This window comes from Protomyctophum bolini (assembly GCF_963924005.1).
Source record: "Protomyctophum bolini genome assembly, chromosome: 4".
Classification (NCBI taxonomy): Eukaryota; Metazoa; Chordata; class Actinopteri; order Myctophiformes; family Myctophidae; genus Protomyctophum; species Protomyctophum bolini.
In genome coordinates, this window is record NC_137865.1 from 40,638,795 (window position 1) to 40,663,098 (window position 24,304).

General features: G+C 43.8%; 1 protein-coding gene across 2 annotated transcripts in view; it reads left to right on the forward strand.

Moving 5' to 3' along the window:
• The window catches only part of nup160 (nucleoporin 160), a gene marked incomplete at its 5' end in the record, with an annotated part of 38,071 nt that extends 16,829 nt beyond the window's left edge, over nt 1-21,242 (forward strand). Inside the window, 30 exons of one of the 2 annotated variants that reach the window (XM_080761412.1) lie at nt 2,174-2,364; nt 4,038-4,274; nt 5,433-5,530; nt 5,646-5,730; nt 6,365-6,433; nt 7,289-7,372; nt 7,520-7,690; nt 8,089-8,188; nt 8,608-8,773; nt 9,315-9,445; nt 9,604-9,770; nt 10,243-10,379; nt 10,873-10,943; nt 11,114-11,279; nt 11,913-11,982; nt 12,168-12,266; nt 12,520-12,639; nt 13,032-13,127; nt 13,690-13,784; nt 13,918-14,014; nt 15,091-15,196; nt 15,883-16,043; nt 16,357-16,417; nt 17,230-17,340; nt 17,769-17,892; nt 18,177-18,278; nt 19,460-19,601; nt 19,951-20,076; nt 20,410-20,505; nt 20,745-21,242. In XM_080761412.1, coding sequence (XP_080617538.1) covers nt 2,174-2,364; nt 4,038-4,274; nt 5,433-5,530; nt 5,646-5,730; nt 6,365-6,433; nt 7,289-7,372; nt 7,520-7,690; nt 8,089-8,188; nt 8,608-8,773; nt 9,315-9,445; nt 9,604-9,770; nt 10,243-10,379; nt 10,873-10,943; nt 11,114-11,279; nt 11,913-11,982; nt 12,168-12,266; nt 12,520-12,639; nt 13,032-13,127; nt 13,690-13,784; nt 13,918-14,014; nt 15,091-15,196; nt 15,883-16,043; nt 16,357-16,417; nt 17,230-17,340; nt 17,769-17,892; nt 18,177-18,278; nt 19,460-19,601; nt 19,951-20,076; nt 20,410-20,505; nt 20,745-20,828 — 3,563 coding nt within the window. In that variant the 3' untranslated portion in view covers nt 20,829-21,242. The remainder of the gene's footprint in view (nt 1-2,173; nt 2,365-4,037; nt 4,275-5,432; nt 5,531-5,645; nt 5,731-6,364; nt 6,434-7,288; nt 7,373-7,519; nt 7,691-8,088; nt 8,189-8,607; nt 8,774-9,314; nt 9,446-9,603; nt 9,771-10,242; nt 10,380-10,872; nt 10,944-11,113; nt 11,280-11,912; nt 11,983-12,167; nt 12,267-12,519; nt 12,640-13,031; nt 13,128-13,689; nt 13,785-13,917; nt 14,015-15,090; nt 15,197-15,882; nt 16,044-16,356; nt 16,418-17,229; nt 17,341-17,768; nt 17,893-18,176; nt 18,279-19,459; nt 19,602-19,950; nt 20,077-20,409; nt 20,506-20,744) is intronic. The other variant, XM_080761413.1, reaches the window with a different exon arrangement.
• Nucleotides 21,243-24,304: the final 3,062 nt, after the last annotated feature.

The window sequence follows — 24,304 nt, forward strand, 5'->3', positions numbered from 1 at the left end:
AACATAAAAAATTCAAAGATCCCAACACAAAACACCAAAAACAATACAAGATTTACAATACCCAACCCATTTGGACAACATGAAACATAAAAAATTCAAAGATCCCAACACAAAACACCAAAAATAATACAAGACAGACAATAACCCAAACACCTAGTACCACATGAAGCATGCAAAATTCAAAGACACAACCCAAAACACCAAAAATAATACAAGATTTACAATACCCAACCCCATTTGGACAACATGAAACATAAAAAATTCAAAGATCCCAACACAAAACCCCAAAAATAATACAAGACAGACAATAACCCAAACACCTAGTACCACATGAAGCATGCAAAATTCAAAGACACAACACAAAACACAAAAAATAATACAAGATTTACAATACCCAACCCCATTAGGACAACATGAACCATAAAAATTCAAAGTCACAACACAAAACACCAAAAATAATACAAGACAGACAATAACCCCAACACATTAGTACCACATGAAGCATACAATATTCAAAGACACAACACAAAACACCAAAAATAATACAAGACAGACAATAAACCATACACCTTAGGACACCATGAAACATAAAAATTCAAAAACACAAAAAATTGAAAAGTATAGAGTTAAAGATCTATAAGGAGACTATTTGGTTACCAACTCTCCATGATTTAGCTGGGGGGAGGGTCACCTGAACCCTCTCAAAGACCATCGGTAGCCCCCGGACCAATGCTTGAAGACTAGGTGACTGAAATCAGGGCATAAATGGTATTGCAGTTGTAAATATGTATATAGAAATTGACCACTAGGGGGGATATCCTTGACTTACCCAAGAATTACATTCAAGGACCACTGGTGGTCCCCAGACCAATGATTGAAAAACATTTCCCTAGATGACTGAGATCACATCAGGGCATAAATGGTATTGCAGTGTAAATATTTATATAGAGATTGAACACTAGGGGGGGTATCATTGATTTTTCACAAGAATTACATTCAAGGACCATTGGTGGTCCCCAGACTATTGATTGAAAAACATTGCCCTAGATGACTGAGATCACATCAGGGCATAGTAGGTATTGCAGTGTAAATATTTATATATAGAGATTGACCACTAGGTGGAATCACCCATCCCACTGTCAATGTATGTAGGGAATTTAAGGAATCCATGGAATGTTATTACTAACTTGATTAATTTATGCATACAATTCACTTCAAAGAGTGGAGCCCCCACCTCTGTGATTATCTAATTTGCATGTCTGGCACCTGGCATTCCACAAAGGGGGGAGCCCATCCCCCCAACCCACCCCCGCTCTTCATTTAATTTGCATGTCGCACCTGGCACCTGGTTAGAGCCCATCCCCCCCTTGTTTATCTAATTTGCATGTCTGGCACCTGGTTAGAACCCATCCCCCCACCCCACCCCCGCTTCATTTAATTTGCATGTCTGGCCCATGGCAATCCACAAAGACTGGGAGCCCATCCCCCCACCTCACCCCCAGGGACAAACAAACAAATTTACATTTGTTTGTTTTTCACACCTTCGAGTCAGCATCTCTGCTGGCTTTTGGGGAGGCATGTCACAAGGAGAAGCAGGGAGAGAGAGAGATGAGATCAGCTAATCACACACACATCATGCATTTTATAAATAACCTATTATTAGTTTTTATTATTATTTAATTATAAACTATTATATGCTAATTATATTTATGGATATTTATATTTTATGATATTTATTGGTTATGGATATTTTATGATTTATGATTATGCTAATTATATCTATGGAATTCATGGAATGTTTAATTACTAATTTGCATAATTAATTATGCAAATTATGCATTAATTGCTCACTAGCGCCACCAGTGGCCAAAAAAGGTACCGAACATACATCATATAAGACTACTAGTGTGTGCAAATCTTTGAATATATATTCTTTCACAGCGAACGTTTTTAACTCAAATATTTGCTTCTGTGGGTCAAAATAGTTTGAGATGGGGGTCGGCGACCAAATATATACAATTGTGGGGCTTCTTCTTGACATGAATTTATTTTGAGAACCACTGACATAGAAACAGTTTTTTCAAAAATCATTTGTAGAATCTGGTCTCAGGTGCCCGTGGTTACTTACATTGTGACAATATTTGTACATTTGGGGGCGTTTGTTTCATTGCAGGGAGCGTGTCGGTGGTGGAGCTGAAGAGGAGCACGGTGATGCAGCGTCTGGCCGGCTGGATGCCCACAGCCATGCGTGGGGAGCAGAGCCCCGGAGACCTGGCGCTCAGCCTGGCCGCCCGGGAGTACGAGGACGACACCTTCATCTTCGCCCTCTGCCAGGATCACAAGCTACGCGTCTGGTCCTACAGGGTATGGCCGATGCGCACACACACCAATAAACAAACAAAAACTACCAGGTTAGACACCTGGGGCCTATTTCACGAATCTTGGATTAACTAATCCAGGATATAGGCCAAAACCAGGCTTTTTAAATCCTGATCTTTACAGCCTGGTTTATTCCGTTCCACTAAAGCCAAGCGAGGCTCAGAATTGGCGGATTTGGCGAGCCGGGATCAGCAAGCCTGGCTTAATAGACAGTCTGGCTTGTTGTCTCTAGACCCATTCTGTGGATCAAAGATTTACTGATCCTTCTTCTTCATGGGGTATTAAGGCAGTTTGCATCCTTAATAGTTGCATTACAGCCCCCTTCTGTATATCTCATTATCTTTACTAATCTATTCAAGACCAACTGATACAAGGATTTAAGCTTCTAAAATAAATACTGCTGCTGTAATTAAAGAGAGAACATACTCTCAATAGTGGATAGACTGAATGATTAACTACCCCAAAAATATAGTTTACATTTTACCACTACTATTAACTTAAAACAGAATTCTTAATATTGTAAGCATAATGATATTGTCGCATTGTGACATTTGGCCATAACTCCCTCCTCTGAGGGAGCTACCTTTGGGAAAGGGGGTTGTTTTCCAGACAGGGGCCAGACTGGTGAGGTTCATAGGTTCATGGGTTCATTTAGCATGCCAAAGTTTGTGCTATTGCCATTGAGAATGCATTGGGCGTTTAAGTTAAATAACTCAGAAACTACAAAACATTTCAAAGTAAAAAGTTCCAGCATGTGTTTCCACAGTAAGCTGAATTTTACAAAGTGTGAATGGAGTTTCTAGGTGAAAGTGATTTTTTGAAGTGCCACTATCTGCCTATAAATGTCTCAAATTTGAAAGCACTATATTTCTAAAACTATGAAACATTTCAAAGATTCCTTTTCAGGCACACATGTCCACCGTAGGATGAACCTAAATAGGTTTGAATGGGGTTTCTAGGTGTAAGTATGTAGGACTAGTAGTGGGTGAAACGTTACAATATGTTGTAAAACAATGAGTAATGGTAATATTTAGTGGTTTTCACTTTTACAAAGAATAATAATAATAATATAATATAATAATTATTCTTAACCGTGCACTTGCACGACAGCAAACCTATTCATGGGGAACATTCACCAAAAGCAGCTGATCTACAAGCTCACAAGCTGTCATGATGTTGTGCAGCCTATATATTTTGGTTATTTGATTTTATATAGTGCTTAAATTAGTCCTTTAATGCAGACCGATACAAATAAGGCAACATAAACCCATAATAATTGAATAAATCTGGAAAACATTGGTTTGTGATCAGTTTGACTGCTTAATGAACAGTAAAGACATCAGGATTAGGTTAAACCTGGCTGTTAGCCTGGTCCGGAGCAGGCTAAGTCCAAAGCATAAATTTCCATGGTAACTAATGTAGCATCACTTTCATGAAACCGAATCAAGCCTCAACATATCCAGGTTAACTGGTTAAGTTAATCTGGCAAGATCAACCAGCTTTCATGAAACCGGTTAAGCACTGATCCAGGATATATTAAGCCAGGATATGTGTTAAAGCCCGGCTTAATCTCTAATCCAAGTTTCGTGAAATAGGCCCCTGGTAAGGTTTGCTTGTTTTAATGAATATCATGTAGTAATATTGTCTCCTCCATGCAGGTCCAGGCCTGTCTCCTGGAGGTGGACATGTTGGAGTACATGCCAGCCTGTAAGGGGGTGAAGCAGGTGGCGGGTCAGGGCCACAAGCTGCGTCTGTCCTTCAGCGACACCAGCGCAGAGCTGTGTCTGGCCGTCTACCTGGCCGTGCCTCACAGAGGACAGTTCACCGTGCTGCAGCTGGCCAGGGCGGACAACCGCTGCAGCCTGGAGCACATCTCCTCCCTCTTCACCACGCAGGTACGCTGTTGTTCTGTTTCATACCTACTGACCGCCAGAGTGGGCGGTGTTTTCAATTTCAACACCTCCTGGATATTCATCGCTCGCACGCGTATAGGTTGAATGTAGCCTGGGCACCGTTCCATTTCAGGTTCATGAACCGGTCGGGAGCGGATGATATCGCTACGTCATGTTGTAGTATTGTTTCGTAGTCAGCAATCCTCCGGAACTTCTTTTTCCCTCAAACCGATTTTTCTCAATAAAAGCTATAGGCTACGAGAGCTTTTATTGTTATTCTTCCGGTTTGAGGGAAAAGGTAGTTCCGTTTGATTGTTCTTGCCTGATGACTACAAAACAATACTACAACATGACGTAACGATATCATCCGCTCCCCCGACCGGATCATATGGCAGTTTTGGAACAGAGACCAGGCTTTCCTCCGAGCTGGAAAGCCTGGTGAGGCGAGGTTAGGTTGAATGTTAATGCCAACGTTGTCACTCATGACCACCTGTGGGGCAGGTACAGTGTTGATTTCGTTGACTAATGCTATGGCGAAAAACTTTCATCGACATGAGACTATGACTAAAACTAAAAGCTAAATGTGCTGCCAAAATCCAAACTGCACGTAATGCGGCCACAGGTAGTAGTCCACAGATGTCACTGTTTATTTAACCTGTCCATTTGGTTACATTTGTACATTACTCTTGTATTAGCCAACTAACTAACTATTCCATCATTTCTGAATGCTATATTATAGAGTCTGGAACTACACCTCCTGTAATCCGAGCAAGGAAGCTGCCATTTCGGTTCCCGGAAATATATTTTATAATATCTTCTAAAATATATATATCCATCCATAACCCATAATATCCATCTAAGCAGCAAGCTATACCTGTATATGCTTACATTTATTTGATTTAGGATAAATCTGCGCGACTGTAAAGACAAAACAGAAGTGGTGAGGAGGCTTCACTTCCGGTGTATCACTCGCTCATGATCAGAGCTTCCGTTCTACAGGCTGTGTGATGGAAGTGTTTGAAAACAGTCTGGCAACGCCAGACAAATGTGTACATACAGGCCGGGTATCAAAGTGGGCACTCACTGATCAGGCCGTTTTGTGCCCGTGTGCCCTTACCACGTTGTCCCTTCCTGACTGACCGTCTGTCTCTTCATAAACAGGAGACATTGGTGGACTTCGCTTTGACCTCCACTGACATCTGGGCTCTGTGGGTGGACGATGCAAACACCACCGTAGTCAAATACATCAACTACGAACAGTAAGTTTGAACTTGGAGTCGAAACAGCGGTATAAACATATTTTGTACCAGGCATTGTGAGTTTTTCAGGCATAGTGTCGGGTCCCAGAGTATAACAAGTGTTTTGTGTGTTCAGTAACACAGCAGGTCAGTGGAACCAGGTCTTTGTTCAACCACCACCAGAGGAAGAAGTCCATATCGGAGTGGACCAAGATCCCAGGGTAAGCAAGCCCTGGTACCACCACCACCTCACGTACAATTTACAATTGGGCTCTGATCTACAAGCTCGTAGCGCGGTACTGAGTGCCGTGCTACGAGCTTACGAGAATGGTGAAATGTAGCGCAAATCTTTGAACTCTTTGCTTCCCTGCAACAACAACAACATATTTTCAGATTCTGGGGGTACTTGACGTGAAAATGGTTAACGACTTGCAGTAAGCATTGTAACCACTGTTGAGATATCCACTGTTATCTTCACTGTTATAACCTGAGTTTTATTAACACTAGGGACCCTTTTCCGCCAGGGTTGAACCGGTTCAGTTACTTTCCCCCCCGCATAATATTGAACCAGTTCAGATTAGAACCCTAAAAGTTGGTTCAGAACTGGAACATAAAAAAATGGCCACCGGTTCCGTGAAAGCACCCACGGTTCCGATAATCTAGAATGGAACCAGTTCTAGTAGAACCAAAGTTATTTTGGTGGAAAAGGGGCCTAAATGGACTACTAGATCCTAATCCCACCTGAGCTTTGCCCCCTCAGCCTTCCTCTTAAATATAGAAAATACCAAATGTTTGTGTTTTAAAGCGGTCATCAGGCCTGTGCACGTTTTAGTAGTATTTAATTTATTTTTTCAGGAGACTTATCTGGAGGTGCTCTTCTCCCCTCTGCGCTTCACGGCCTCCGCCATCGTCAAAGCACTGCAGGTAAAAAGACTGAAGAGATATTATACGCTATATTGTTAAAAGATTTTCTTCACTCTTCAGATTGTTCACACTTGTAGGATGAATGGTGCTAGTTCGACAAGAACAGAATGTTTTAGGCCTATGTTTGTGTTAAGTTGTACTAAACCACAAAAGAACACATGAACAATCAATTAATAATTGTGCAATTAATCAATTGTTAAATATAAGGGATCCCGATGGTAATTCCGACGGAGCATTAGTCCGACACGCGGGAACAGCGGTCGGACTAGTGCTCGAACATGTGCTGCTCCCGTGCTTGCGGTTATGGTTAGGTTAGGGTTTGAGGTATAGGTTGTCGGTCTAATGACTGTCGGACCAATAATAGTGTCGGAACTAAAGCCTGTACCTGTTGAATAAACCTTTACAGTGATGTAAATAGGTTTTCAATGTAATGAGTCCCGGGATGCAGGGATGGTCTTTTAGATGAGTCCCAGGGACATTTTATGAGTCCCACTTCATCGACGTTAGGAGTCATATTTAGCCATTTTTACAAATTGCAGCATTTAACTTCCATTTCATTTTATATGGTTATGTTGTGGTTATATTCATGTAGAAAACAGAAAAATAAATGATTAATTATTACTAAAGCTTGCAAAATAAACTAGAATTAAAAACGGTACAGTAGTGCATCCCGTGGACGCAGAGGTTGTTGTTTTATTGCGTCCCTAAATTAGGCTGCTTTTTTTTAGGTGCAAAATGCACCCTTTTTTAATGTCTGCCTTTTACATTTTGTACACATTCACCCCATTCTGTCCAAAGCAGAATGTGTGTGTTATTTGTGTCTGTCAAACTAATGTACTATACCCGGCGTTCCAGATCTACAGACGAGGCTCGGAGAGAATCCTGGACGTGTCCTGGGATAAGCTGAAGAGAGACGTCACCATAGCCGTGGAGAACGAGGTACCGCTCAGTCTGCTGTCTCCTCTTCTTCTCATATTGAATCACATATTGAGTTACATATTCATTATGTTGTTGTTGCCATATTTATAATATAAAAAAAACAATCGCACATATACGTATAACCCTCCCCTCTGTGTCTTCTTCTAGCTGCAGAGCAGTGTGACAGAGTTCGAGTTCTCCCAGGAGGAGTACCGTCAACTCCAGGTGGAGTTCTGGTCGCGCTTCTACGCCTGCTGTCTGCAGTACCAGGAGGCTCTGTCCATGCCCCTGGGCCTCACCGTCAGCCCCCAGACCTCTATGGTCTGCCTGCTGAAGAAGGTACGTTGGTTGAAGAGGTGGTCCTATAATCGAAAAGGTCATTGGCTCGTTCCTGTTGAGCCAGACACCTCGCCTGTTGACAGTTCTACTGCGTAACCCGCGTTCCCCGCTATTTAATCCATGTGTCGGTGCTGCGTAATACACTAAACCCGCTATATGTGTTTAATTCGCCGTTTTTTAATAATTAAAAAGAAAGGGCGGATTTGTCGTGGACCTGGTGACGAGGCCGTCGCGCTATGATGACGAAATCTGAAATCAAGCCATGCTCTGGGCTGCTAGGGCTTCTGGGAAAATGAGTTCAGTTCAAGTGAATGGCTGGTTTGTTTGGACTACAACATGCTGTGCATGCTGTGTTCATTTCGCGAATTGTGAATGAAGGAACTGGGGTTTTGTTGCAGGGTTTCGTGTCCTTCCTCTTGCCATGTTTTGCGGTGGACCACCTGTACCTCTCCAACGACAAGTATCTCTTCTCAGAGGACGACACTCCCATAACTGAAGGTAACTCTTAATAGCTTAACCCATTCTGAATGGGAACCCATTTTGGTGTTAGCATCATGTTATGCTTTAGCTATTGAAAAATAGCAGATCTACAAGCTCATAGCGCGCCACCGAGTGGCGCGCTACGAGCTTGTAAGTCTGCTATTTTTGAAAAATCGAAGAACGACTGACATTTTTAGAATCTGATCTCAGGTCAGAATGGGTTAATCAGACCAGTGTGTGTCCAGTGGAAACCTCGTATGAATCTGATCTCAGGTCAGAATGGATTAATAGCTTAACCAGTAACCATTGGGCTGGTGCTGAAAAAAAATGACCACTTTAGTTTTGTTGTAATACTTCTATCCAAATAATCCATTCTACAAGCGCGTTCCTCACACCCTCCTGTCCCGTCCTGTCCCGTCCCGTCCTGACTCTCCTAGACGCAGAGCTGGGCCACGACGTGGTGCAGCTGGTGCAGTGCCTGCGTCTGCTGAGCGACGCCGTGACCGGAGACATGGCCTACGAGATGGAGCAGGCCCTGGAACACCTGCAGTCTCCTGAGAGGGCCGCAGAGCTGGTCCTGGACAACCTGCTGGCCACTGACATGTCAGTATGGAGGGACTGACGCACCACCTTGACCAATAGGGTTTGGGATGGGGAGACGAAGAGACATTTATTTAAAAGCCTCGTGGAGTTTTTACCCATAGCATTTAGGCTGATCTTGTTAGAAATAGGATGTAAGCTCAATTGCACAAATCAAAAGGTTAGATCATCTGCTGTCGCCTCACAGCTAGAAGATGTGCCTGATGGAGGGGAAAGGAACTGTGTCGGAATAACGTGTTCCTTCAACGCGCTATGGCCGACCGGTGAAACTCTCCCGTCAGGAGAAAAGAAGCAGCTTGGACTCCTCATGCATAGAAGGAAGCATGAGGTCAGTTCATTGCCCCCCTCTGGTTGGCAGAGGAAGTGTAGCGCCCAGGATTACATTAGATAATTGACACTGGGTGAACAAATGGGCTGCCAAATCCTGGGATAAATTAGGGTAAAAGTTATATAATCTGTGTTCAAGTGGGCTCTGCCTGGCCTGCCTGCTAATGCCTGCTCTATAGTGATAAGTGTCACCCGTTCTGTGTTAATGTCTCTACAGTGACAATGTGATAAGTGACATCCAGGACAAACTGCAGAACGTTCGGAACCCGGTGTCGGCCATGTTTGTCCTGGCGAGCCAGATGGACCTAGAGACAGATACAGAGGGCGCCGGGGAGCCCCTACCACCAGGTACCTTGAAGTTTTATTCCAGTGGAATAAAACTGCATATACAGTGGAAAATATTTAATTAAAGGACAACTTTGGGGGGTTTTTTTCAACAAAGGTTCATGTTTTAGGTTATTATTAACCTGTATTTCCTCCTGTCTGCTCCTCTGGTCTCCTGACAGCAGGTCACAGCAGCCAGAACGTTCGGATCAGCCTGTCCCAGCTGTACGGCAGCAGCACGGCTGTGAGCGTCATCTGTCAGGCTGTGTGTCACATGGCCATGACCAGAGCTCTGTTCTGTAGAGACCTGCTCATCCTTCAGAAACTCTACCTCCACCTGGGAGACAACGTGAGTAGACTGACCGTTAACGCACGCACGCTCTCATGCACGCACGCATGCATCCACCTGTAGGCTCTGTTTCTAGATCCCCCTGGGGTCTTAATTAATTCCCTGCAATTCTATTCGGCTTATAACTTAACTAAAATGTGTTATGCTACAGGGAATGAATAGACAAACTCCTGATGCCAAACTATGCTTCAATATATATGCTAAATTAAAATGTATGTTCAATAAATATATATTCTATATTCATTCTAAGAGTTGTCTTGACTGAAATCACATTTATTTATCACCTAATTGTACACCTTTTTGTGAAACCTTTCTAGTCTAGCACCACAGTGGCTGGTGGATCTAAAAACTTATTTCCTTGGCTATTCAAATGATGTTAGTTCTCTGCCAGTGTGTTGAGTAGTAGTAAATAATGCTGGCAAATTCTCATAATTTCATTGTATGAATCCTGTGTGTGTACGTGCGTATTCAGATGATTCCGGGAGGTGGTGCACAGCTCCTGCAGCTCCAACAGGACCAGATCCCTCGCATCTCTCAGCTCCTCTCCTCCTACCATCTTCTCAAGAACATCAGCCAGAGCCTGGCCTCCTCCATCCCCATGGACACCATGTAGGAACACACAGATAACTACAGATGTTCTTTTTACAATTTGGAAAGAATTGACAATTTAACATTGAGGTGCCCACAATTCCTGCATCCGGATTAAGTGTTAAATGTAAGTTAGTCTCGCGTTACCAGACTGTTGCCTCCGTGATTTCCAAACGCTTCATCATACAGTCTGAGCCAATGGAAGAGCTGTCATGAGTAAAATATGAAGCGGAAGTGGAGCCTCCTCGCCACTTCCGTTTCGTCTTCACAGTCGCGCACATTTATTCTAATATAAATAGAAAACATCTAAGCATATATAGCTTGTTGCTTAGCAGAAAAGGAAATAAAAAAATAAGCTCTAAAGATATTTAAAAAATATATTTTCGTGAACGGAAATGGCTGCTTCCTTACTCGGCTCATGGGGGCTGTAATCCCAGACTATATAGCATTCCTGAGATTGTGGAATAGTTGTCTGGCTCCGCGAGACTAAATATAAGTTGTGTTTTTCCTTCAGAGACGCCAACCTGCAGCACCTCTCCGTCCTGGAGCTGTCGGACTCTCCGGCCCTGTCCACCTCAGGCTCAGGTAGGTCATGGACACACCTAGACAACACTCACTGGAGCACAAACATTCATGTGTGTGTTTATCAGTATGTCGGGCACTTGCCTGTCCTTCTCCTGCACACACCTCGCCTGTAGCTTGCTCTATAATGCTACTGGTTTCAATAAATCCGTCCCTCCTCTCTCCCTCGTCAGTGCTGAGTCCTCAGACGGTGGTGGAGCTCTTCTACCAGACTGTGGCCAGGAAGGCCATCATCTCCCAGATCTACAGCCAGCAGCAGAGCCCCATGGCTCTGAGCAACGCCCTGCTGCACTGGCCCCACATCGTGTCCAACATCGTCAACCTGCTGGCACAGTTCCTGTATCCTTCAGTACCACTGTTGATTTTGACAGCAATCTTTTAGGTTTTTAGGTTCTTTAGTCATAGTCTCTTGAATAGTTTTCATTTGCATACGCCTGCAAGGTCATCGAGGCTAGTGCAAGTGCTACAGCTAAGAGTGAAGAGGTGAGTTTTCAGACTGCGGTGTAAGATTGGGAGTGAGTGCAGTTCTGATTTGCGATGGGAAGGTTTTGGAGCCAGGAGGGAGAAGAGTGAGGCGTGTGGACCGTTTCTTTTTTCTTCACATAAGTTATGGATTTGCAGCTTTCAAGCATTCTATACATGCTGATATATATATATATAATATATATATAGGTTGTGTTCTGCATTAACCCATTCTGAACGGGAACCCATTTTGGTGTCAGCATTATGTTATGCTTTAGCTATTGAAAAATAGCAGATCTACAAGCTCATAGCGCGCCACCGAGTGGCGTGCTACGAGCTTGTAGGTCTGCTATTTTTGAAAAATCGAAGAACGACTGACATTCTTAGAATCTGATCTCAGGTCAGAATGGGTTTAATCAGAACAGTGTGTGTCCAGTGGAAACCTCGTATGAATCTGATCTCAGGTCAGAATGGGTTAACAATATAAACCTTAACCAGTGACCTTCCCAGATGGCCCAATAACCCGGGATTCCAGTTCCCTGAATGTCTGATGGCCAACTGCCAATACGCACAGCTACAGGTTAGACCAACCTTTCATTTTAGGTTTTGGCTAAATCTCATCAAATGTTGGTCCGTGGCTCAAATGCTGAATAAATGATGGACCTTTATATGAAATGGGTTGAAAACCACTGGGTTAATGTGCCTGTGTGTGTGTGTGTGTGTGTGTGTGTGTGTGTGTGTGTGTGTGTGTGTGTGTGTGTTTAGGAGTATGTGAGGCTGATCCAGCCATGGTGTCAGATGAACGTGGGCTCCAGTCGCTTCATGCTGGGACAGTGCTACCTGGCCAACGGAGAGGGCCACAAGGTTAGTAGTAATTCAGCTTTCATCTGACATCACAACGTCACATTTCACACCCCTGCTGTATGATGTTGGCTTGTCGTTCTATTCTTAGATTAGTTCTGTTTTCTCACAGTAAAACGTTGTCCCGGCGATACTTCTGTTGTAGTCTCATTGAACAATCACAATTATTATATTTTATGTGTTATATATCCAAGATATTGGAGTCTGCAGGAACCTTATTACTAGCTGATATTCTGAATGCATGTTCTCTTCAAAGGCTTTGCAGTGCTTCCAGGAAGCATCGACGGAGGTGGAGAAGGAGGACTTTCTCATCAGACTGTCTGGAACTGAGGATGAGGAGGCTGCTTCCACGCCCAGGTTACAATACTACAACAAGGTACATTCACAGATTTAAACCATTTTGAAAATCGTAGGAATACCGACATATCGTCCGAATTTTGTCATTATCGGTCAACATCGGTATTGGCAAATAAAAGTGACATTGCCCCGATGGCAGTAGCCGATGTTCCTGTTGTTGATAAAGCATACATTTTGCATTGGCTATGTTGGTGCGCTGGTTATCTTCAGCCAACAAGCTGTAGATTCTGTTTCCCTGGCACAAAAGGGGTAAATAAACATATGTTGGTCAATGGTTCAGTATGGGCTAAATGTCGGTATCAGACATCACTGCGTCCCTACTATAATAATGATGATGATGATATGCCCAAACAGGAATACTGTTGATGATCATAAGTGAAGCAAATTGAAAGTGTGTGGTTGTTTGTCCAGGTGCTGAGGTTGCTGGAGGATATGGGACTACCAGAGCTGATCATCCAGTTGGCCACCATGGCCATAACGGAGGCTGCAAATGATGTCAGGAGCCAGGTAGGCAGACCGTTAACACCCTGCCAGCGATGTGAGCGAGCAAACGATGAAATATCATTAGAATACGTGTTTTTCCGACAAGATTGTCCTGATGTCGTCCACCCCTCCTACTGTATATTCGCTCGCAGAGTCTCTATTTGAACGAGGTTTCGCTGCCTCAAACACTTTTATTGGTAGAGATCTACACGCTACTATGTATTGGGTCAGGCTTCGTCACAACGCAATGGCTGACGTCCGTATCGGGACAGGTTTTTTTTGCGTGATATCAGAGTCCATTTGGACCCATGGTGGTCCCTGAACCCGACGATGAGAACCCTGGCGTTCCGTTGGAGATTACTCTAAATGAGTAAAACAACTCGGTCTTCTAAAGGTCTAAAATGGAACACGGTGACTGTGCTGGAACACATAAATCGCCGTCACAGTTAAATTATGCTCCTATAATACAAAATCTCAGACATAATCATAATGAAAGTATTGCAATTAATCCTGCAATGTATCTACATATATTTGAGATCCCAGGTAAAGTACGTTTGTCTCTGTCTCTCTCTCTCTCTCTCTCTAGGCTGCTCTGTGGACCCGTATCTTCAAACACCATCTAGACCTGGGACACAACCGCCAGTCTTATGAAGCCCTCACCCAGAACCCTGACGCCAGCAGGTACTGACACGCACGCACACATTCCATAAAAAATGCACACCGTCTGCCCTTGCAATATGAACACTTTATTAGGCAACGTTTCGGTCAAAGAGATGTATGTTGACGTTGTAACCTTTCTGTCCTCTCCATCCAGGCAGTTGGACTGCCTGCGGCAGCTGGTGGTGGTTCTGTGCGAGCGTTCCCAGCTCCATGACCTGGTCCAGTTCTCCTACGTCAACCTCCATGACGAGGTACCGTACCATACCATACCGTACCGCACCTCCTCCTGGTTGATGCCTACTACTCTACCGTCTGTGTGCTGGTTTACTGGAGTGGCCTCTGGAACCAGTGTTGTTTTTGGCAGCACATTTCTGTTTTAGTTTTAGTCACAGTCTCTTGAATAGTTTACATTTTAGTTTGAGTTACATTTGTGTCACCTGGAATGTTTTAGTGTTTAGTCTAGTTCATTTCAACCATTATTTTATACTGTAGCTGTTGAAAGATAGCAGATCTACAAGCTCATAGCGTGGCACAGAGTGCCGTGCTACGAGCTCTTAAGATGTACAGTACATAAATGAGAGTAATGCCAGGTCTCAACGTTTCTACTCCTGCTTCTCCGTCTGCTTGACGGCTCCAAAGGTTATTTCATTCCACATTCCATTACAAGACGGTTCCAAACGAGTAATTCCAAGGAACTTTGACAGATGAAATTACCTCTCATTAATCAGACTAAATAAATTGAACTTGACATTTTTCTTTTGACAGTGTGTACAGTCGCACGTACACACAAATGGCAGTTTAAAACATGTAAATGAGGGAAAGTTGCATTGTCTCTAGCACAGGGGTTCTCAATGTTTTTTGGCTGGGGGAAACCCGGAAATGCTTTGGCCATGTCTCGCGACTTGTGTGAGAATCGTGATCACGATTCTTGTGGAAGAAAATCGAGATTCACATTTGAGCAAGAATCATGCAGCACTACATAGAATAAAATGTAGGGGCACTACATTCTACACTGTGCGTGTGTGGACGTAAACTTGGCATCGGTGCAGCTCATGGCAGCGTAGCAGAGTTTTAATTAAAAACGCATCAGTACTCTGACATGTAGTTCATGTTGGAAGAACACTCGGTGGACCTGATCTCGCTTACTCTTTGCTATCCGTGTTTCAACGTGATAATTATTATCGATATTTATTTATAGACTGATGCCGAACTTTAAAACATACACCTATGTTTCCATTGTTCAAATGTGTGTGTGTGTGTGTGTGTGTGTGTGTGTGTGTGTGTGTGTGTGTGTGTGTGTGTGTGTGTGCCTCTGTGTGTGCAACAGGTGGTCAGTATCATTGAGTCCAGAGCCAGGGCAGTGGATCTCATGTCCCACAACTATTATGAGCTGCTGTACGCCTTCCACATCAACAGACACAACTACAGGAAAGGTAGAAAGCCAAGTCCATTTGTTCAGACAACTCTCATCCCCTCAGCTCTTCAAGCTGCTTCCCTCTGGCATTCGCCTAAAGGTTCCAGGGGCCAAAAGCAACAGGTATAAGTTCTCCTTCGTGCCGGTGTCTATCCAGGCTCTAAATACCGATAGGAGGAGGTAACTTGTCACCTGACTCACTTGTAGGAATTCTTTACACAACTGTTTCTGAAAATGTTTCAATGTTACACTGATACCTTGAACTGCCATCCTGTTTTATTGTTCCATGTGTACCATGTGCTTTTTTACTGTGTTTTATGTGATTCATGTTACCTGCCTGTGTTATGCCTTGCTGTAAACCAAATCGCCCCTCAGGGACAAACAAATAAATGAACGTGAACCTGAGGTATTCCTGTAGTTGGAAGTGTTATCACGACTGCAACTCCCTCTCACATACTCTTACACCCACACATACATTACAGCTAATTTCACATGAATTTATCTCGTGTTGTATAACCGACTCGTCTGGATACGTCCCATTTCCTAGCATGCAATCGCTGTGGAAAATTCAGGGCGGACACTCTAACCACAAGGCCACTGAGCTGGTTGCCGTAGTTGTGTGTGTGTGTTGCAGCGGGCACGGTGATGTTGGAGTACGCCGTGCGTCTGGGTGTCTGAGCAGACCTTTTGTTGTGTGTGTTGCAGCGGGTACGGTGATGTTTGAGTACGGCATGCGTCTGGGCAGGGAGGTGAGGACACAGCAAGGCCTCCAGAAGCAGGTCAACTGTTACCTGGCCTCCCTCAACTGTCTGCGCCTCATCAGATCCGAATACGCATGGATCGTCCAGCCCGCCTCTGGAGCCGTGGTATGGATGAAAACACACACACACACACACACACACACACACACACACACACACACACACACACACGCACAGCCCAGTTACATTGTGTATGTGAGAACTGGTCACCTGGATGTCATGTTTCCATCTCTGCTGATTACAGCTGGAGCTGATAAATACTTGCTTACTGCATGTCATTTGTCCCGAGAATGAGTGCCCTTTAACACAAAATAAAGAAGTAAAAATGTTAGCGTTATTTTTGCCCTGCTACCGTGTATGACACAGAACTTTAAAATGTATATACTTAACTGTGTATATATTCTTTTAATTAACACAGTATGAACGACCAGGAGCATCGCCAAAGAGGAACTGCGATGGAGAGTTTGCAAATGATCCAGGTATGGTCATCAAACCTTAGCAACACCATGAACCTAGTCTCAAATGATCCAGGTATGGTCATCAAACCTTAGCAACACCATGAACCTAGTCTCAAATGATCCAGGTATGGTCATCAAACCTTAGCAACACCATAAACCTAGTCTCAAATGATCCAGGTATGGTCATCAAACCTTAGCAACACCATGAACCTAGTCTCCAGGTATGGTCATCAAACCTTAGCAACACCATAAACCTAGTCTCAAATGATCCAGGTATGGTCATCAAACCTTAGCAACACCATGAACCTAGTCTCGTGTAGCCAGACAACTATTCCACAATCTCCAAATGCTATATAGAGTCTGGAACTACTACACCTCCCGAAATCTTTTAAAATATATTTGCAATTTATTATTTTATTTCCATTTCTGCTAAGCCGCAAGCTGTATATGTATGTATGCTTAAATAAATGTGTGCTCCTGTAAAGAAGAAACGGAAGTGGGGAGGAGGTTTCCACTCCCTAACGAATATCAGAGCTAAACCACGCTTCCGTTAACTATATGTTAGAGGTGTGTTTGTTTTTACCACCCTCAGTGAGGCGTGAGAGGGACATCTTAAGCCCATCACACACCGGGTGCGCAGCGACGCGCCACAGGCGTTGCCGCGCGGCAACGCCTGGAAAATAGAACAGTGGCGTATCGGAGCGTCAGGCGAGGCGTGAACGTGCGTCGGACGCCGCCGGTGTGGGATAGGTTCATTGAAAATAACGCGCAGCATTCGCAGACGGTGTGTGTAGCCCTTTATAGAGGTGTGTCTGTTTTTACCGGTCCCTCAGTGAGGCGTCAGATAGACATCTTGGAGCTGAAGGACCTGGAGAAGGAGTACAGCCTCGCCCGCTGTCGACTCACCCTGGCCCAGCACCACCCGCCCTCCGCCGCCATCGCAGGTACCCCAGCTGTCTGCTTTGTCCCCTCAGAAGTAGACCAATCCCCTCTCATGACGCTACATGCACAAGTTACAACATCACGAAACGGAACCCACGTCATCAACATGGCACTAGGCCTGATGTCAAAATAAATAAATAAATGTTTTCTAAATCCTGACAGTTTTCTGAAATAGTATGTTTCTATATTAGTGGTGCTCAATATTTCATGGCAAGGACCCCAAAAATATTCTGTAATTGGCCGCTGACCCCAATCTGAAAATATGTAGCAGAAGCTAATATTTGAGTTAAAAACATCCACTCTGTCATGCCTGGAGAATGCCATTTCTCAAGCCCCTGGAGGTTGTTTTTAGGCTTTCTCCTTTTATTGACCTTGTGTATCATTTTTAAATCTTTTTCTATGTGAAAATAAACAAACCAACCTTTTACAGGCAGTGCCTCTGCTGTGGAGATGGTGGCCCTTCTGGTCCAGACAGGGCTGTTCGACTGTGCACTTTCTCTCTGCAAGACCTTCAAGCTGACCCTCACTCCTGTCTTTGAGGGACTGGCCTTTAAGTAAGTCTCTTGTTCCATTTAATGTACTATGCATCTTATTTTGTGTTGAGCCACACACCTGAGTCAAGGGAAATGCCTGGAACTCTTCACACTGCATTAACCTGGGTAGCAGCATTTGAAAAAAACAAATGCACGTACACTTGGAAATAGCACAATATTATTGTGTACTTGTTTTTGCGTGGATGAATGCACATGTGGAATGTGGGTGTGAAGTGAAGTGTTCACTGAGTCGCCCTCCTCTTGTGGCTTGTGGTTTCTTTCTGTTCCCTTACGTCGTGCTCCAGATGTATCAAGCTTCAGTACGGAGGAGAGGAGTGTCAAAATGAAACCTGGAACTGGCTGGCTGCCAACCAGCTGTCGACAATCATCAGCACCAAAGAATCAAGGTTTGTTTTGTTTCTGCATTGGTTTCCACAGTAGACTACCTTTTACTACTCCGGTTTTGTCAGGAGTCTTAACCGTCTCCTTGTGATCTATTACAAATAGATCTGCCTTTCTTGAGTCTTTCTTGGCCTGGTTTCCATCCTGATTTGCTGCGTTCCGTCATTGGTTTTGTCACATCGCTACTCGGTCTGGCCAGCCTCCTGTTCCGTAGCCACGTTGTTGCTGATACTTTTATCAGCCAGGGCCTCTCTGTCCATGCTTTTCTCACTGTTGAAAGAAATAGCGCGAGTTTGAGACTTAAGATTAAAACCTACGGTAAAGTAAACACTAATTTCACAGCAGTAGCTGTGTGGGGTGAGTTTAGTGAATGATAAGGGGACGTTGCAGGACAACAGCAGTAGCTGTGTGGGGTGAGTTTAGTGAATGATAAGGGGACGTTGCAGGGCAACAGCAGTAGCTGTGTGGGGTGAGTTTAGTGAATGATAAGGGGACGTTGCAGGGCAACAGCAGTAGCTGTGTGGGGTGAGTTTAGTGAATGATAAGGGGACGTTGCAACTTGCAGGACAACAGCAGTAGCTGTGGGGTGAGTTTAGTGAATGATAAGGGGACGTTGCAGGACAACAGCAGTTGCTGTGGGGTGAGTTTAGTGAATAATAAGGGGACGCCGCAGCCTCGCAGGACAACAGCAGTAGCTGTGGGGTGAGTTTAGTGAATGATAAGGGGACGTTGCAGGGCAACAGCAGTAGCTGTAGGGTGAGTGAATGATAAGGGGACACGTTGCAGGACAACAGCAGTAGCTGTAGGGTGAGTGAATGATAAGGGGACACGTTGCAGGACAACAGCAGTAGCTGTGTGGGGTGAGTTTAGTAAATGATAAGGGGACGTCGCAGGACAACAGCAGTAGCGCATTTGATACGACGTCAAACTGGTTGTTTTTGTCCCAACCCGCACCACAGACAAATCGGAAGCATCGGGTCGAGTCTTTCTTGCCATTTGAGTAACTTTATCCTCTGCCTCTCTGTAGTGCCACCGACGAGGCGTGGAGGTTGAGTAACTTTATCCTCTGCCTCTCTGTAGTGCCACCGACGAGGCGTGGAGGTTGAGTAACTTTATCCTCTGCCTCTCTGTAGTGCCACCGACGAGGCGTGGAGGTTGAGTAACTTTATCCTCTGCCTCTCTGTAGTGCCACCGACGAGGCGTGGAGGTTGCTGGAGTCCTACCTGGAGAGACACTCGTCTCCCAACGCCCAGCACCACCGCTGTGTCATCAACAAGCTCCTCTCTCACGCTGTCCCCCTGCCTGATTGGCTGATCAATGCATACAAGGTGAATGGGATTGGGCAAGGGGTATGATTTTTATTCATATTTTAGTACACAATTGAGTGTTCTCAAAAAGGCTAAGACTAAAAGGCCATTCACACTGAGCACTATAATTTACTGCATGCTTCTATGTATTGTGTTTAGTCTGTAGTTGCTGAACATTACGGCTTAAAGACATCATCAAAGTCTCTCTCTTTGTAGCAAAAACATAAGAGTAACTAAAATGAATAGGACAGCCAACTAGTGCTGCACGATTCTTGCTCAAATTTAGAAATGTGATCACGTAGGTTGTCTTGAGTGTCGTTCTCCTGTTGTCTGAACTGTTTATTGACCATGTATTTAAAAACATTTACAGAGAGTGGATTCAGCTGCTCTGCTGCGACTCTACCTGAACTATGACCTCCTGGTGGAGGCGGCCGAGCTGGTGTTGGAGTTGGTGGACGCTCTTCTGGGGAAGGGCCACCAGTACTTTGGAATAGAGGTACGCTTGATTTGTACTCTTGAACGTGTAAAGCCCTTCAAATCTATAAACTTTAAAAAATTCAATGACAAAGGAAACGGAAGTAATCATTACTTAGAAATGTATCTTGGCAGATAATGTGGTTTATAGTGTCCTGACAATAGTATTATCTGGTTTGTCATCTGCACATAAAACGGTGTGACATGGTTAATACCTTGTTCCCACCATGACTTCCTGTAATGCTGGGTGTTTGTTTCTACAGAAGCCCCTCTCAGCCACAGTGTAATGCTGGGTGTTTGTCTCTACAGAAGCCCCTCTCAGTAATAATGTAATGCTGGGTGTCTGTCTCTACAGAAGCCCCTCTCAGCCACAGCTCCAGCAGTATGGCTGCCGTACACGGCCATAGACCAGCTCCTCCAAGCGCTGAACGAGACGCAGACCAACGCCGGCGTACGTCTGACATACTTTCTGTACATTAAAAACAATAATTGTTCAATTCTGTACATAGAAATAAAACTATATCAAACATCTATAGTACATAATAGATGGGTAAATGCAACTGAAAAGTAATACAATTAATTCTGGATCCGGTTTATTTGGGTGTTGCTGTGTGCAACCAGGAACAAGTTCTTTATAGTTATGTTTCACTAATTTTCTTTTTTAATTATATCATTGACTTCTCCTCCCAGCTCTACAACACGCTGAGGGACAAACTGGACGGATACCACAAGCTGGTGGAACAGACGAGCAGACGGAAAATCCTGGCTCTATAGACCCTCCCCGACCCCCACTGCCCCCCCCCCCCCTGTCCTTGTACAGTGACTTCTGATGAAGATGCTCTTTAGTGACATCGAAAAGGAAGATAACTAAATATTTTTGTAGCGTTATATTTAAAAGGAAAGACATTTCAAAAGTTCACTTTATGGGTGGAATGTGTTGCCCTTATTTCATCTAATCTAAGGGGACTCAACTGCGATTGAAAGCCTTATCTGTGCATTTATATGGTTTAAGATTTGTAAATATTGTCTATGTGCACATGGTTAAGAAGTAAAAGGGTGTTTTTCACTCTATAATTATGTATTCTTTTTTATAGAATTACATTGTTCTTTTTTTGTACTCGTACGTGACCTTTTACAAACAGGTTTGTTGTAAATTGTGCAAATGCAATTAAAGGATTTCGTTCCATGTCTGCGTTGATTGAAATGAAGTCTTTGCTAGTGTGATGGTTAGATTGATTGATTCAAGACTTGCTGCAGAGGTGTTAATTTAGACCTCAGAGGTGTTAATTTAGACCTCAACCAAAGTGATTTCTGGCTGATGAGAACTGGAGACTTCTCGAGCAGACCCTTCGCTTCGAACCGTTGCTAAGGTGGGTATAGTCCGGCAGATGGGGTGGACGGATGGGAAATTTGGTATATAGTCTTTTTTTTATTTGTTTAAAATATTGTCAATATACATACATTCGCACTGACTTGGAACTCCCAGGGGAAGCGGAAGAGAGGGCGGCCTAGGAACACCTGGAGGCGGGACACTGAGGCGGAGCTGAAGAGACAGGGAATCAGCTGGGGAGAGGCGGAAAGGAAAGCCCAAAACTGTGTTGGATGGAGAAGAGTCGTTGATGGCCTATGCTCCACTGGGAGCGATGGGAAGTAAGTACATACATTCGTGAATCCACTTGCTGACTGGCTGTCGCTATTGGGCAATTTTTTTAATAGGGGTTTCTTGTGACCCTACCATTTACATCCCATGCCAGGCAAAAATGTCAAACTTTCCTTTATGCTTTGTAACATGTCAAACTAGGGGGTTTTCATGCTTCTGAATCCATTCCAAGCATTAGTTTTGTACAAAAAAACACTTCTTGGGCTGAAAACATCAAACGTCATGCCAATTTTTTTAAATCTTGATTATGGCATACAGCTTTTTTTAAATCAAATGTCGACCATCTGAAAAGTATATGCATTAAATTCAAGTATGCAATCAATAAGTTGTCTGGGCTACTTTTGAACGAATTATTTCATCAATGCTGCATGGCATGATTGAGGTGATCAGTCTGTGACACTGTTGAGGTGTTATGTGGAAGCCCAGGTTCGCTTTGATAACAAGTACATTTTTATTGTTGAGTCTTATGTCTCACACCTTCCTCTTGACAATACAACCTGTTCTTGTTCAGGTCAGTTGGCAATGGCTGGTCAGTTAAGCACAGTAATGGTCACTACAGTACTAGTAGTCTTGGCACTGTGGGCAGCTCAGCAGCTCTCATCCATCTCTGGCAGCAACACCCTAGCTCCTACAAAGTGCTTGTCACGGTTGAGTGTCCCAAGTTCAAATTATGATTGTTTTGGGGGGGTCATGGCCTGAAATGGTTGAGAACCAACCACTTGGTAACCTCGCTTCACCAGGCTTTCCACTTGGTAGCCTACACCACGGATGGACTGGCCACAGGACGTACCAGGCATACTGTATGCCCCGTGGGCCGACCCTCTGGTGGGCCAAATGTTAAATTAGTTGTCTATCATTTATGTTGTACTGTAAATGTGGTGGTGTGTTAAGGGCTTGTTTTTCCAAGTATTTATATGGGCCTCGACCCGAAAAGTATTCTGCACTGGTTGTGGTGGGCCAGTCTGGGACAAATTCTGCAAAAATGTCTGGGCCGAATCTTTGTCTCAGTCCAGCCCCTACACCAGTGCACCACGTCCTACAACCTAGCAACCACCTGTTTTACCACTTCTCATGCTTCTAAAGATGAATCCCTCTCAAAGCTTCGATGCCGTTTACATATTTATGTGAAGATCAGTCTGTCGCCGTCTTGGTAAACTTACTGTACAGTATATAACTATGTTTACAGGAAAAGTGGGCACTACATTTTGGATCACCAATGTTACGCAAATTGAGGTGCCCATCCACTCTTCATATAGATAGCCTAGTCTATCTATCCAAAATATCCAAAATACATGTTCAATATGATTGAACATTTTGTCCAATATTTCTAACCTGACTCAGCCAGATGGGGGCGGTATTGAGGTCACAGGAGTGAAGCAAACTTCTTTCAATGATCTGGCGGAGTCAGCTTATTGTAATATTTCTGTCTGCAATTGCACCTAGGCTACATCCAATCATTTGTGCATAAACAAGAATTTGAAGGGTATTCTGATAACATTGATGTGCATAGGTAAAGTTGTTCACAATCACAGACCTTTATTTATTTTTAACATTTTGGACAAAATAGTACATTTTACATTGAGGTGTCCACTTCTTTTTTTCACTTCAGTTTGCAGAATTACAGTACATTTCAAGCACAAACTCAATACAAAGACTGTTAACTGTGAGTGGACGACCCAATTAAGCATTACACTTGTTTACAACAGGGTCCACCTTGTTCAATTCATCAAAATATTTAGAAACGTACAAATAGACACTTCTATTTCTATATAGTTAAAGAACAGAACAGGAATTCATCATCTTGTATATGCGCGCTGGCTTGGCCAGGTTTGACCCTTAGTTATTTGACTACGTTCGTTTCTCTTAAAGGACTACATTCCCCATAAATCCACGGAGACTAAGATGTTTCCAGCCAATGGTAAGAGTTTACCTGAATGCACAAAATTTTAAACGTTTCAGTTTGGTGGTGTTTGCTGTTTTGGGAGTTACAGTATTTATACAAGACTTACAGTATTACAAGTGTATTATATTACGATTCGCCCTCAGGTTAGAATAACTCGTCTTGGTTGTTTTAAATATGATTAGTGTGCATTTGTGTGTGGGGTGTGTCGTGTTACTCGTGCATAAACAATATTATTAGTGTCTACTGTTAGCATTAACTGGCTAGTTGTAAACATGATATGCTGCGTAGTAAAATAAGGTGTTATTATTTACCTGTTAACTAGATTTTACGTTACTTACACTAACGTATGTTTTGCCGATCCTAGCCCAGCTGCACCTTAGAGTATACCATATATGACTATATGAAATGAGTGGTGCAACTGGTGGAACACCTCCCTCAGGCACCCAGGCAGAAGTAGTCGGTGGACCCCTCTCCCTCCATCTGGCCTTCGGCAAACCCTGTATAGCAGGCCATCCCCCGGTATATCCTTCTCTGCTAGGAAGACCAGTAACCAGAGTTCCTCCTCGGGTTGTGTCGGCAGCCACAGAGGAGGAGCTGGTCGTCTCACCAAAGATCCAACCGTTCTCTCTGGAAGATATACCTGAAGATCATGAAACCAAAGAAACTGATGAGTGCTGGCAGTTTGGG